This window comes from Mus pahari, chromosome 3 (genome assembly GCF_900095145.1).
Source record: "Mus pahari chromosome 3, PAHARI_EIJ_v1.1, whole genome shotgun sequence".
In the NCBI taxonomy this organism is placed as follows: Eukaryota; Metazoa; Chordata; class Mammalia; order Rodentia; family Muridae; genus Mus; species Mus pahari.
In genome coordinates this window covers 9,706,634-9,719,797 of record NC_034592.1, presented here as the reverse complement: position 1 = coordinate 9,719,797, position 13,164 = coordinate 9,706,634, and the positions used below count along the sequence as shown (strand labels likewise).

General features: G+C 40.3%; 1 protein-coding gene across 1 annotated transcript in view; it reads right to left on the bottom strand.

Moving 5' to 3' along the window:
* Positions 1 to 13,164, bottom strand: part of Myo3a (myosin IIIA) — a 226,464-nt gene that overhangs the window by 17,392 nt on the left and 195,908 nt on the right. The window contains exons 27-29 of the mRNA XM_021195185.2: positions 11,842 to 11,965; positions 6,572 to 7,460; positions 4,904 to 5,048 (exon numbers count right to left, since the gene is read on the bottom strand). Coding sequence (XP_021050844.2) covers positions 4,904 to 5,048; positions 6,572 to 7,460; positions 11,842 to 11,965 — 1,158 coding nt within the window. The remainder of the gene's footprint in view (positions 1 to 4,903; positions 5,049 to 6,571; positions 7,461 to 11,841; positions 11,966 to 13,164) is intronic.

Sequence of the window (13,164 nt, the reverse complement as noted above, 5' to 3'; positions counted from 1 at the left end):
GCAAATTAGTCCCCTATCTGATTTAGTATTGGTAAAAATCATTTTCCATTCTGTTGGTGGCCTTTTTGTCTTGACAGTATCTTTTGCCTTACAGAAGGCAGAAGTATCTTTTGCCTTTGCAATTTTATGAGGTCCCATTTGTCTATTCTTGACCTTACAGCACAAGCCATTGCTGTTCTGTTTAGGAATTTTCCCCCTGTGCCCATATTTTCAAGGCTTTTCCCCACTTTCTCCTCTATCAATGTCAGTGTCTCTGATTTTGTGTGGAGTTCCTTGATCCACTTAGACTTGAGCTTTGTACAAGGAGATAAGAAAGGATAAATTCACATTATTTTACATGATAATCGCCAGTTGTGCCAGCACCATTTGTTGAAAATGCTGTCTTTTTTCCACTGGATGGTTTTAGCTCCTTTGTCAAACATCAAATGACCATAGGTGTGTGGGTTCATTTCTGGGTCTTCAATTCTATTCCATTGATCTACCTGTCTGTCACTGTACCCGTACCATGTAGTTTTTTTCTATTTTTTATTTTTTATTTATTTTTTATCACAATTGCTCTGTAATACAGCTTGAGGTCAGGCATGGTGATTCCCCCAGATGTTCTTTTATTGTTGAGAATAGTTTTTGCTATCCGGAGTTTTTGGTTATTACAGATTAATTTGCAAATTGCTCTTTCTAATTCATTGAAGAATTGAGTTGGAATGTTGATGGGGATTGCATTGAGTCTGTAGATTGCTTTTGGCAAGATAGCCATTTTTACTATACTGATCCTGCCCATCCATGAGCATGGGAGATCTTTCCATCTTCTGAGATCTTCTTTGATGTCTTTCTTCAGAGACTTGAAATTTTGTCATACAGATTTTTCACTTGCTTGGTTAGAGTCACAACAAGGTATTTTATGTTGTTTGTGACTATTGTGAAGTGTGTTGTTTCCCTAATCTCTTTCTCAGCCTGTTTATCCTTTGAATAGAGAAAGAAGGTTACTGATGTGTTTGGATTAATTTTATATCCAGCAACTTTGCTGAAGTTATTTCTCAGGTTTAGGAGTCCTCTAGTGGAATTTTGGGGGTCACTTATGTATACTGTCATATCATATGCAAATAGTGATATTTTGACTTCTTCCCTTTTAATTTCTATGCCTTTGGCCTCTTTTTGTTGTCTAATTGCTCTGGCTAGGACTTCAAGTACTATATTGAATAGGTAGGGAGAGAGTGGGCAGCCTTGTCCAGTTCCTGATTTTAGTGGGATTGCTTCAAGTTTCTCTCCATTTAGTTTGATGTTGGCTACTGGTTTGCAGTATATTGCTTTTATTATGTTTAGGTATGGGTCTTGAATTCCTGATCTTTCCAAGACTTTTATCACGAACACACCCAGGTGTGGGATTTTGTCAAATGCTTTCTCAGTATCTAATGAGATGATCATGTGGTTTTTGTTTTTGAGTTTGTTTATTTAGTGGATTATGTCGATTGATTTCCGTATATTGAACCATCCCTGCATCTTTGGGATGAAGCCTACTTGATCATGATGGATGATCATTTTGATGTGTTCTTGGATTTGGTTTGTGAGAATTTTATTGAGTATTTCTGCATCAATATTCAAAAGGGAAATTGGTCTGAAGTTCTCTTTCTTTGTTGGATCTTTGTGTGGTTTAGGGATCAGAGTAATTGTGGCTTCATAGAATGAATTGGGTAGAGTAACTTCTGTTTCTATTTTGTGGAATAGTTTGAGGAGTATTGGTATTAGGTCTTCTTTGAAGATATGATAGAACCTTGCATCTTCAGCTGCATATGAAACCTAGAGCAATCTACAGCTACTGTACCCTACCCTATTCAGTCCCTCTAGCACAGGACAGGAGCAAGCCTAATAAGCTCTTGCTGAATTTATTCTTTTCACTGTTAGATGTTCTGGCCAAAGCCAGGGGGCAGAAGAGTAGCAGGGCCTAAGGGCACTGTATGCATAGTTGTGTTTGTTAAGTGTCACTACAAACAGTGTGGCCTGGTAACTGACAGGAACTTGAAGATTCTGTCCCTTTCTCCCAGGTCAGGCAAACAGCTACAGTCATCTTAGTTGTTTTTCGTTTTGTTTTGTTCATTTTTTGTTTTGACTTTTTTGGCGGGGAGGTTGATTTTTTGCTTTGTTTTTTTTTTTTTTTTTTTTTTTTTTGTGTTTGTTTTTTTTTTTTTACTTTATTTTTTATCATTTAAAGAAATGTAGATTAGAAAACATCACATGCAAAAACCAAAAAACAAATGAACAACAACAACAACAACAACAACAACAACAACAAAACCCAAAACCAGACCCAAAGACTATACAAATCAACACTTAGAGTGACTGTTCTGGTACGTAACCTCCAAATAAATTTTGAAAGCCAAAGGTACTATGTTGAGAAAGTGTCTCTTCTTACACATATTTAAAAAGAATTCTTTATAGCTGAGTGTGGTAATATACATCTTTAATCCTGGCACTTGGGAGACAGAGGCAGGTGATCTTGAGTTCAAGACTAGCCTGTTCTACAAATGAAATTCCAGGGCAGCCAGGGCTCTTACACAAAGAAATCCTGTCCCAGTAAGTAAGTAAATAAATAAATAAAAAATATTTATCGTAATAATAATTCTTTGTGTTTGCAGGGGCTATTTCAATTAGCATTTCTACTTCTGTATATTCACAATGCAATGCTGCGTGTAACAGGAAAAACAATTTACATGACAATCTGCTGTCCTGTGATAAGGTCTGTGTTTCAGTTAAATACTATCCCCCTTATCTGATGTCTTGTGATAAAGTCTGTGTTTCATTTAATACTATCTCCCTTAAGACACTCTCTGTGTATGCTCCCTGTGAAACTTGAAATCATTGATTCTATCAATTGGATATTTTGTTTGTTTACATTTCAAATGTTATCTCCTTTCCTGGTTTCTCCTCTACAACCCCCCTATCCTATTCCCCCATACCCTGCTTCTATGAGGGTGCTCCCCCACCCACCTATTCACTCCTGCCTTCTTGCCCTAACATTCCCCTATAATGGGGCATGGAGTCTTCATAGGACATAGGGCCTTCCCTTCCATTGATGCCAGATAAGGCCCCTTCAGCTCCTTCAGTCCTTTCCCTAACACTTCCATTGGGGTCCTTGTGCCCAGTCTGATGGTTTGCTGCCAGTATCCTCATCTGTATTGGTCAGGATCTGGCAGAGCCTCTCCAAGGAGAAAGCTGTATCAAGCTCCTGTCAGCAAGCACTTCTTGGTATCAGCAATAGTGTCTGGGTTTGGTGTCTGCATATGGGATGTATTCACTTGCTTTGTTTTTTATTCAGAGATTTTGGCAAAGAAATCAAAAGGTGCTGAACAGGGTCATATGACTTTTCCTAGCGTTGCTGAGAGCTACATGCTACAGAAATGGAGTCAGGTAGCTCGCTAGATAACAAAGGTCTTGAAATTGAAGGGAAATAAAAGATTTTTCTTAGAAGAATCCTGAAGATTCAGAAGGGCCAAGAGGGGTGGGTAGGGTTCCTGAGGCTTTTCGTAGCAGCACTTCCACCTCTGCCCCACCCCTACAGCACAGCTGCCTGAGGACATGATAATCCACAGAGAACAGGCTTCCTGGAACATGGGTGAGTGAGGTAATACTTCAGATTTCTGGTTTTCTTATCCTGCTTGGAGGATCCTATTGTGGAGGTTGTAGAGGCCAATAGGAGCCACGGTATCCTGATAGTAACTCATGGATAAATGACTAGAGACTATGAGCTCTACCTGATCCTTCGGAGACATAGAAGACCCTAAGGCCTTTGCACATTCCTAGAGAACTGGAGTCAGATAATTCCAGAGATGGGGTGGACTGTGACTGAGGATGCTGCTGCTGAGGATGTGGGCTCAAGAGAGCCCTTATACACCACGGATGGGAATAGAAACCAGGCCAGCCGATCTGTGGAAATCACTGTGGAGGTTTCTCCTAAAACTGAAAATAGACCTATCATATGATCTAGCTAAACCACTCCTAGCTGTTTACCCAATGGACCTCAAGTCACCATATCACAGACATAATTTCATGTCAGTGTTTGTCTCGGTGTTATTCATAACAGCCAAGTTATGAAACCGAGTGAGGTGCCCAACCATAGAGACGTGGACTCAGAGAGTATATCATACATACACCGTGGAATTTTCAGCCCTAAAAAATGAAGTTGTAGCATTTTCAGGAAAATGCATGTGGGTGGAAATGGTCATGTTAAGTGAATTAAGTCAGCCCCAGAAAGACACGTTTATGTGCTTTCTCTTATTTGTGGTCCCTAGAGTTTGTGCAGTATATGAAATTTTGTGTGTATATATGACATGAAAGGAGAAAAGAAACTGTCTAGGGGAACAAAGCTGGAAGGGGAAGGGTGAGAAAGGGGAGGGCAGAGTTACAGAGGAAATTAAATTCAGCATGCAGCATGTATTTGTATGAACATATTCCTAAACAGCACAGTACCATGAATGATCAATAAACAGCATGCAAAATAAAAAAAGAACCCATAACCCTTACAGTTTTACATCTCTGAACAGAGGTTCACAGGCTCCATACTCTTCCAGATGTGATCTTGAAATAGGGATATTTCATGTTTGCTTTTCATATTAATCTGACATCATATTCCCTTTCTGAGCTCCATCTTACTCTCTGATGGTCATGTTAAGGTTACATAAGGGAGAAAATAATGAATTAAAATTACCCAGGAGAGTGGTATTAGAGACAGCAGAAGATAGGTAGAACATTCTGGAAAATTATGTGTCTGCTTGTAAGATACAGAATGAAAGAAAGGCTTCAACTCTCCCGTGAGGCAGACCATTGCCTCAAGTCACAGAACACAATTCTAAGACACAAAGAGTTTGGCATTACCTTCTCTTTGGGTGTCTCTACCATTATTGATCTTTACCTGAGAGGTACTGGTGAGTAGAAATGTGTCTGTTGATTGGTTTATGGCGATAGATACCTAGATAAAATGGCTTCAGTTGCTGGGCCAAAATAATTTCATTCAAGTTTTTCTGCAGAATGAAATACTCTTCAGATAGCTTTGATATCTAAAAAAAGGTCATATATCAAATTAAATCAAAGAATTACAGGGCTCTATGGGCAAACAAAATTCACAGTTCTTTACCAGACTCCCTAGAACTCCCAAGTTCTTTTCCGGGAGGTACCCGAACCTATGTATCCAGGTCTAATAAGTCCTAACTTTACACCACCTTCCATGCTGAGCTACTTGTCCACGTCACATTATTTCCCTCAAAAGTTACAAACCCTTGATGCTATGTTCCACCTGAATTCCTGGGGCTCCTGAGATCGGGCATTGGCACTCACTGCTGTGGTGGTCTAATTCTAAGGTCCTCACTGGCCTTTGGGCATGTTAAGCCTTCCTCCTTCTTCCATCTTCTTGGCTGACTTCAAGGCTTGGTCCTCTTCCTCCCTTTGCCCCGACCCCTCATTTCCAAGCTCTACCACATAGTTACTCTGCCTTCTCTCCCTTATATCCTGGGTGTCTTGATAGGGAGGGTGCAGGGTTCATGATTTTCTGACTCTAGGTATACACTAGCCAGCGCTTCTACATCTATTCATCTGTCTTAGTTGCTGATTAGCGACTTGATCTTTGGTGAGAAAATTTGTGCAAGAAAAGGAAGATTGCATGCATGTAAAACTCCCCTTTCCAGCTGCTTAAAACTAGAAAAGGAAGGACTTGGGGAAACTAACCAATAGCAGATCTCCATTGATAGCTGAAGGGTAGGGATACTTGGGCTTGACCTCTAGGTGGAGACCTAGGGCAGGTGTAGGTGTAATGTTCTCTCAGGATTCAGCTCTCACAGGGAACAAAACTTAGATTCGGGATCAAGGGTATTAGATAACCTCCTTTAAACCACCCCACTACAGAATTTCTTCTTTCATTTTACAGACTACTGGCTCTGCTTGTAATTTATTCAATTGGAAGTCATCTAGTTAACATCTGTCACTTCATACAGGATGAAGTAAAAGCGCTGATACAAAAAGACATTTTCTTGAGGTCAGATACCTAGAAAGAGAGGGCAGGAATAGGCGTTCGCTGCTCCTGTGATCTCTCCTAGAAGTTCTTGTCAGAGCTCCAGAACTGCTTATTGTCGTGAGACTTTTATGTTCATCAAATACAGGGCCTGCTGAGCCACCTATCAGATTTTAACAGATCATTATGCCATAGAAAGTAAAATTTGAGGAATGGAGGAAACCTACGCTGTCAGCTTTTTTAAATGCCTAAAAGAAAAAAAAAAAACCTCACATTTTTACTGATAACAAAAGATCTCATGGATACATGAAACTTTCTACTATCCAGTGGCCTCGGTGATAGAAACCAGCATCTGGGATCTTACTACAGGTGTTTCTATCATAATTTTATTACTAACTCTTATCACAATGTATGGGCATAAAAGGACATGGCTACTTAAATAGCACAGCCATCAATATATTTTATTAAAAATGTCTGATAAACATAGATACAAGAATCCTCAGTTATTATTATTTGTTGAAATAGTTATTGGGTAGTTTGAGGAGACTTTATTAGGGAATAAATTTATTTACATACCTGTCTTGAAAATATTGCCAAATCCCATGCTTCTTTTTTTGAAGCCATTTTTGAGTCTCTCTCATCCACCATCTTGATATGATGGATTCCCTCCTGCTTTGTCAGACAGGAATAAGCATTGTGAGTGTTTTTTGCTACTTCCGTGGGTGATGAAAGGTTCTTTTGATTCTTAAAGGGAGGTGCCAGCCTGTCCTTTCCCAGCTGTTGCTTTTTCTTGGAACTCTGGTATTTGCTGTGAATGAACACAGCAGCCTTGTCTTCTTCCTGGGCCTGATGCACTGGTCCAGTGTCCTTTCCTCCAAGGAACCCTAGCAAGTGATAGTCTCTCTCCAGGTTGCCCAGTGATGCATTCTGGGTAACCACAGATATTTTCTTTTCTTTTTCTTTGCCATCTGCATTTTGATAGACTGACTTTTGGCTAAGACTCGGATCCAAAGTTTTTCTCAGGTAAATCTCCTCAGTCAGCCACAACCCTGGGCAGCTTGGTCTTTCCCATGTCTCACTTCCTTCTAGACATGCTGCTTTTGACTCTTCAAAGTTGCTCCCCTCTGTGTACCACTGACAGTAACTCTGGATCACAGCATCTCCTTTCTCCTCTTTCCTCATCTTTTTGCTTTCTTCCAGGTCTTGCACATACTTCTGCCTGGGGCTTACTTCTGCCCACGTGTCCCCCACAATATATAGCTCTTGAGTCTGTCCTTCTTCATACACATTGCTCATTTTCTTCTGAGTATGGTATCTTCTGTTGTTACTCTCAACATTGGTGGCTTTTGCCTCCGCTCTGAAGGGAGCTGTTTTCCCAGCAGATGGGCTCTCTTTGTTGTTTGGAGTTGAAATGTTGGATTCATTAGTAGGCACTGCGTTTTCTGTCTGTTTCTTAAAAGATTCCCTGTGCAAAACATGGAACTGGACATAAGATAGTGCTAAACTAGAGCATATTAATTTTGTTAGTAGCTGTGTGAAATACTGCATTGTAAGGAAGACAAAAGAGTGAAAGACAACTCAAAATAAGAACAAGTCAAATCTCATTTATAAAGAATCTCATAAAATGTTCTTTGTACGGATGCCTGGGATGGTTATTTGAATAAGAAAACCAGTTTCAACTTGGAATGAGAAACAGGCTATCACGGGAAGAACTATATTTCTTTTTAATGAGATACGAAAATTCTACACATGATCAAGTCAGTCACACATTCCGAGTAGGTGAAGAGAGGCTTCCCAAGCTCCCCCTGGCTGGGGGCATTGGCACTGAAGGTGAAGAGAGTCAGTTTTCTTCAGGGCAGTGACCCCTACCATGCCCACAACAACATAGATTGGAGTCAATGGGCTAGGAGAGGACACAAACTTGTGAGGGGATGTGGTAGGAGGTGCAGTGTTCTGTGAGGCACTGAGAGGAACAGGAGTTGATATGATCAAAATACATTGTATTCATCTAGGAAACCCTCAAAGAATAGAATTTAATCCTTTTAGAATATAACCTTAACGACAAAAAGTGCATAATGATAAGATGCAGAAAATACACCTAGTTTTGGAGACAGGAATCAGTGTGTTCATCAGGGTCATGTACTGGACTTTACCAAGTGCCAAACTTACCGATCACAGGAAATATCTTGCAAAATTAAAGTTAAGTCAGTGTCATCTGTTTGCTCATGATTGTGTAGTACACAATGATTCTCTGCCATTTGAAGATTTGAAGACAGGGAGGCATGTATGTCATTTTCTTCTTTCTTTTTCAGACAGTATAAAACCCACATATGAAGATCACAGACATGAAAAAGGGCATTTTACCATAGAGTTAAAAGGACATCATCCGACATCATAATACTGTCTCCTGTGATTGGTAGCAGGGGGAGGGTAGCATGGGGGAGGTGGTGTTCGTAGAGGGTAGTTGCTCACAATTTGTACTTGTCCCTGTAGTCTATAGGAGAGTTGTGATCTTTTGGAATCTATATTTGTGAGAAAAGGCTCTTATTTGAATTAGACTTAAAAAATAGATGGGGATTCCATTGTTTGTGGCGGGGTCGCTGTGAAGCTCCACTGGTGTTGAATGCAGAGGCTTCCACCTTAGTTCCCTAAATACAGGGACTACAGGCCACACCCAACCTATTTTCCTAGTTTTCCTGTATACTTCTTAGACATCTGGTGGCGTGTTCAGGCTTCTATCAGGAGCATAACAGAGTCCTGGGAGGATCAGTCAGCAAATATGATAGAGAATCATAAATCCTCTTAATTTCACTTTAGTAGTTGCATTAGTATTCTGAATGCTTTCATAGCACCCTATTGGCAATATTTATATTTGATCAAAATATGACTAAGACAAGACAGACATGTAGTCTCTAAGTTGCTATGTGGCAAGATCCATTGTAAAGTTGTTTTGAAACTTTTATCTTACTGGTAAGGCACAGTTTGCTGTCTGTATACACGGCTAAGATTTCAAGGTTTGCCTCATCACAAAGACACATGAATTCACTCTGTACCTGAGCTATTCCAGCACTTGGAAGCCCTCAGAGTCACATGCAGGATGCTTCCCAGGAGAACATCTCAGACTTCTAGCCTGGGAAGAACAGCTGAACTCTTCTGACATCTGCTGATAGGCTAAGAGAGCTTAAACTCTAAATATATATATATTCCAATCATATGCTCAAACACATAAAAGTTTTTTATGGTGGAAATATTCAATATGCTTGTATGTTTTCAGTGTCTGACTGTGTGACCAATCTGTCCAATGTCAAATATTCTACATTAGGTTGGGATGGTTTCTTATCAGTCATTGTGTTCCTTAAGGGGGACTTGTAGACAGTTAAATTTTAATCATAGCATATTTATTTGTAATGGCCAGAAACTAGAAACAACTTAGATATTCCTTCACCAAATAATGGATAGAGAAAATGTGGGTACATTTAAACAATGGATTATCACTCATCTGTTAAAAAGATAACATTATGAAATACAGGCAAGTGGATAGAACTAGAAAAATAAGTCATCCTGAGTGAGGTATTACAGACCCAGAAAGACAAACATGGTATCTATTCACTTTTAAATGGATACTAGTCCCTTAAAGGGTAACTGTGTTAACATCCACAGTACCAGAGAAGCTAAGTAAAAAGAAGGGCTCAAGCGGGATAAATGGCTCTCCCCGGGAAAGGGAAAAGGAATAGATACTTCAGGAGGACTGGAGTTGGGTGAGAACAGGAATAGGAGGAGTCAGGTTAGGAGAAGATGGAGGGAGAGAGTACTAGAAAAGCCAACTGGAATTGGGAGGTATCTCAGAATGAACTAGAAATCTAGTGCAATGAAAACTTCCAGAAATTGGTGAGAGTGGCCCTAGCTAAGACTAGTAGCAGTGGAGTATATGAATCCTGAACTGATCATGTCCTGTAACTAGACAAGACTTCTACTGCAGGTTTGGGGACACCAACCCAGCCACAAAACCTTGGATACACAACTTGTCCTTCCTACAAGATGTGCTGGGGTAAAGGTGGCACAGAAATTGTGGGAGTGGCCAACCAATGACTGTTTCAGCTTGAGACCCATGCTATAAGAGAGTCCACTCTTGACACCACCTAGATCCAGCAACCAGATGCTAGATATCCCAGAGACCTAGGATAAAACTAAACAGAACAGGGAAAAAAGTCAATGAAATTATCCCTAATGATACTCATAGACTGAAGCCTGTCCCAGTTGCCATCAGAGGGGCTTCATCCAGCAACTGATGGAAGCAGATGCAGAGACCCACAGACAAGCATTAGGCAGAGCTCAGGGGATCCTTCAGAAGGAGGGAGTATAGCCAGACAGGTCAAGGACATCAAAGAAAACCCACAGAATCAACTTACCTAGGCTCTTAAGGACTCACAGAAACTGAACTGACAATCAGGGAGACCTGTACATATGTTATGGTTTTGTAGCTTGGTTTTCTTGTGGGACTCCTAACAGGGAGCTGGAACTGCCTCTGGCTCTTCTGCCTGATGTTGGGACCCCTTTTCCTCCTACCAGGTTGCTTCATCAAGCGTTAATATGAGGAAAGAGGCCTGGTCTTAGTGCAAATTGATATTCCATGTTTGGTTGATATTCATGGAATACCTGCCTTTTTCTGAAGAGAAATGGGGAAGGAATGGATGGAGGAAGGAGGGAGAGAAAACTTTTCTGGATGTAATATATGAGAGAAGAATAAATAAAAAAAATTTTTCTATTTTCAGTGTTTGTAAACTGAAAACAAATCCTTGGAGTTTTCAGAAGAAAGGTGGAAGCAAATTGGTATATAACTGCAGATTTCTTTGATACATGCAATATCTACACATAGTCATTATTATTTCTAAAAGTAGTAAATTCATTTCATCTTTCTTCTGTTTCTTATCTGCCACCTGTTTACATTTTTTTTTTTTTTACATTTTTCTGACTCCTATCATATAGGTCCTGCTCCTGAGGCAGACTTGGGGTCTCTCCAGAGTTAGTAGGCCAGTTTCACATCATTTGGACTATCACAGGCAACATCAAAGGGCACATATACAGGTCTCTTAGCACACAGAAACCTGAAAATACAAGATCCCTCCACAATTCAAATTACCATTGATGTCTGTTGAGTAAGGAAATGAGACTGACCTGTACAGTATGGGGAGAGTATGCATGAAGGGAGGGGTGGTAACAAGTATAATGCTGAGGATTGAACTTAGGGCTTTAATTTCACCAGAAAAGTGCTTCATGATAGAGCCAGCCAGCGTAACTGGCAATTAATTGGTCATATTGTTTTCCATGTGAGCCATTTGAGGGTAAGGACTTTATTTCTTTTATCTCTGTACCTCCACTAACTAACATAAAGCCTGCTGAGTAAATGAATTCTTGTGGCTCTTCAAATAGGCACTTTGAGTCATGCATAGGAAGGTTCCTGGGAAGAAAAGGAGGTAGTGATTACAACTTGGAAGCGATGGCATATTGGCTGTTGTGCCATAGGAATAAATGGGAGGGCTCAGGGTCATTTAGATGGGGTTGGAGATGCTATTATGGATATCAAGAGAATTATTGGGAAGGGACACCCTGACCTTAAAGTAGAACTGCATAGAGCTGTTCCCTAAATGTGATCATGAGCATAAGATATCCATGAACTCCAAGCAAACAAGGTGACTTTGCATTTCACTGGTTTGATATATCAGTATCAGGAACCCAGAGAGGAGAAACAAAGACTGGGAACATTATTCTATGACCACCTTGAACCACCTCGTCTTGCTCTAAGATACCTTGTTAACAAGATAGTGTCAGAAAGAACATCATTGTACCTTTTGGTTTCAAAATTTTTCTTGTAGTCAAATTCCTGATCCTTAGCCCGAATGCTCTTTCCTGCTGCACTTTTCACATTAGAGGTTTCTTTTCCATGTTTTCGCAAGAGATGTCTTCTTGCAGCTGAAACCCATATGGAACAAAAGGACTGGTTGTCACAAGCAATAAAAGAACATTAAATGAATGCAAACTAGTAGTTCTAACATCATTGTCACTGAGGAAAATGAAAGTAAAGATGCCAAATAGATCACTTCTTTCTTTTTATTAAAGGATGCCTTTAAGTCTTTTTTTTTAAACTTTTTTTAATTAGATATTTTCTTCATTTACATTTCAAATGCTATACGGAAAGTCCCCTATACCCTCCCACTGCCCTGCTCCCCAACTCACTCACTCCCAGTTCCTGGCCCTGGCATTCCCCTGTACTGGTACATATGATCTTTGCAAGACCAAGGGCCTCTCCTCCCATTGATGGCTGACTAGGCCATTCTCTGCTACATATGCAGATAGAGGCACAGTTCTGGGGGGGTTCTGGTTAGTTCATATTGTTGATCCTCCTATAGGGTTGCTGACCCCTATAGCTCCTTGGGTATTTTTCTCTAGCTCCTACTTTAGGGGCCCTGTGTTCCATCCAATAGATGACTGTGACCATCCACTTCTGTTTTTGCCAAGCAAGGGCATAGCCTCACAGGAGACAGCTATATCAGGGTGCCATTAGGAAAATCTTGCTGGCATATGCAATAGTGTCTGGGTTTGGTGGTTGTATATGTGATGGATCCACGGATGGGGCAGTCTCTGGATGGTCCTTTCTTCCATCTCAGCTTCTTTGTCTCTGTAACTCCTTCCATGGGTATTTTGTTCCCCATTCTAAGAAGGAACAGAGTACCCACACTTTGGTCTTCCTTCTTCATGAGTTTCATGTGTTTTGTAAATTGTATCTTGGGTAGTCTATGTTTCTGGGTTAATATCGACGTATCAGTGAGTGCATATCCTGTGTGTTCTTTTGTGATTGGGTTACTTCACTCAGAACGATATCCTCCAGATCTATCCATTTGCTTAAGAATTTCATAAATTCATTGTTTGTAATTGTATAAATGTACCACATTTTCTGTATCGACTCCTCTGGTGAGGGACATCTGGGTTCTTTCCAGGTTTTGGCTATTATAAATAAAGCTGCTATGAACATAGTGGAGCATGTGTCCTTGTTACATGTTGGAGCATCTTCTAGGTATATGCCCAGGAGAGATATTGCTGGATCTTCTGGTAGTACTATGTCCAATTTTCTGAGGAACTGCCACACTGATTTCCAGAGTGGTTGTACAAAC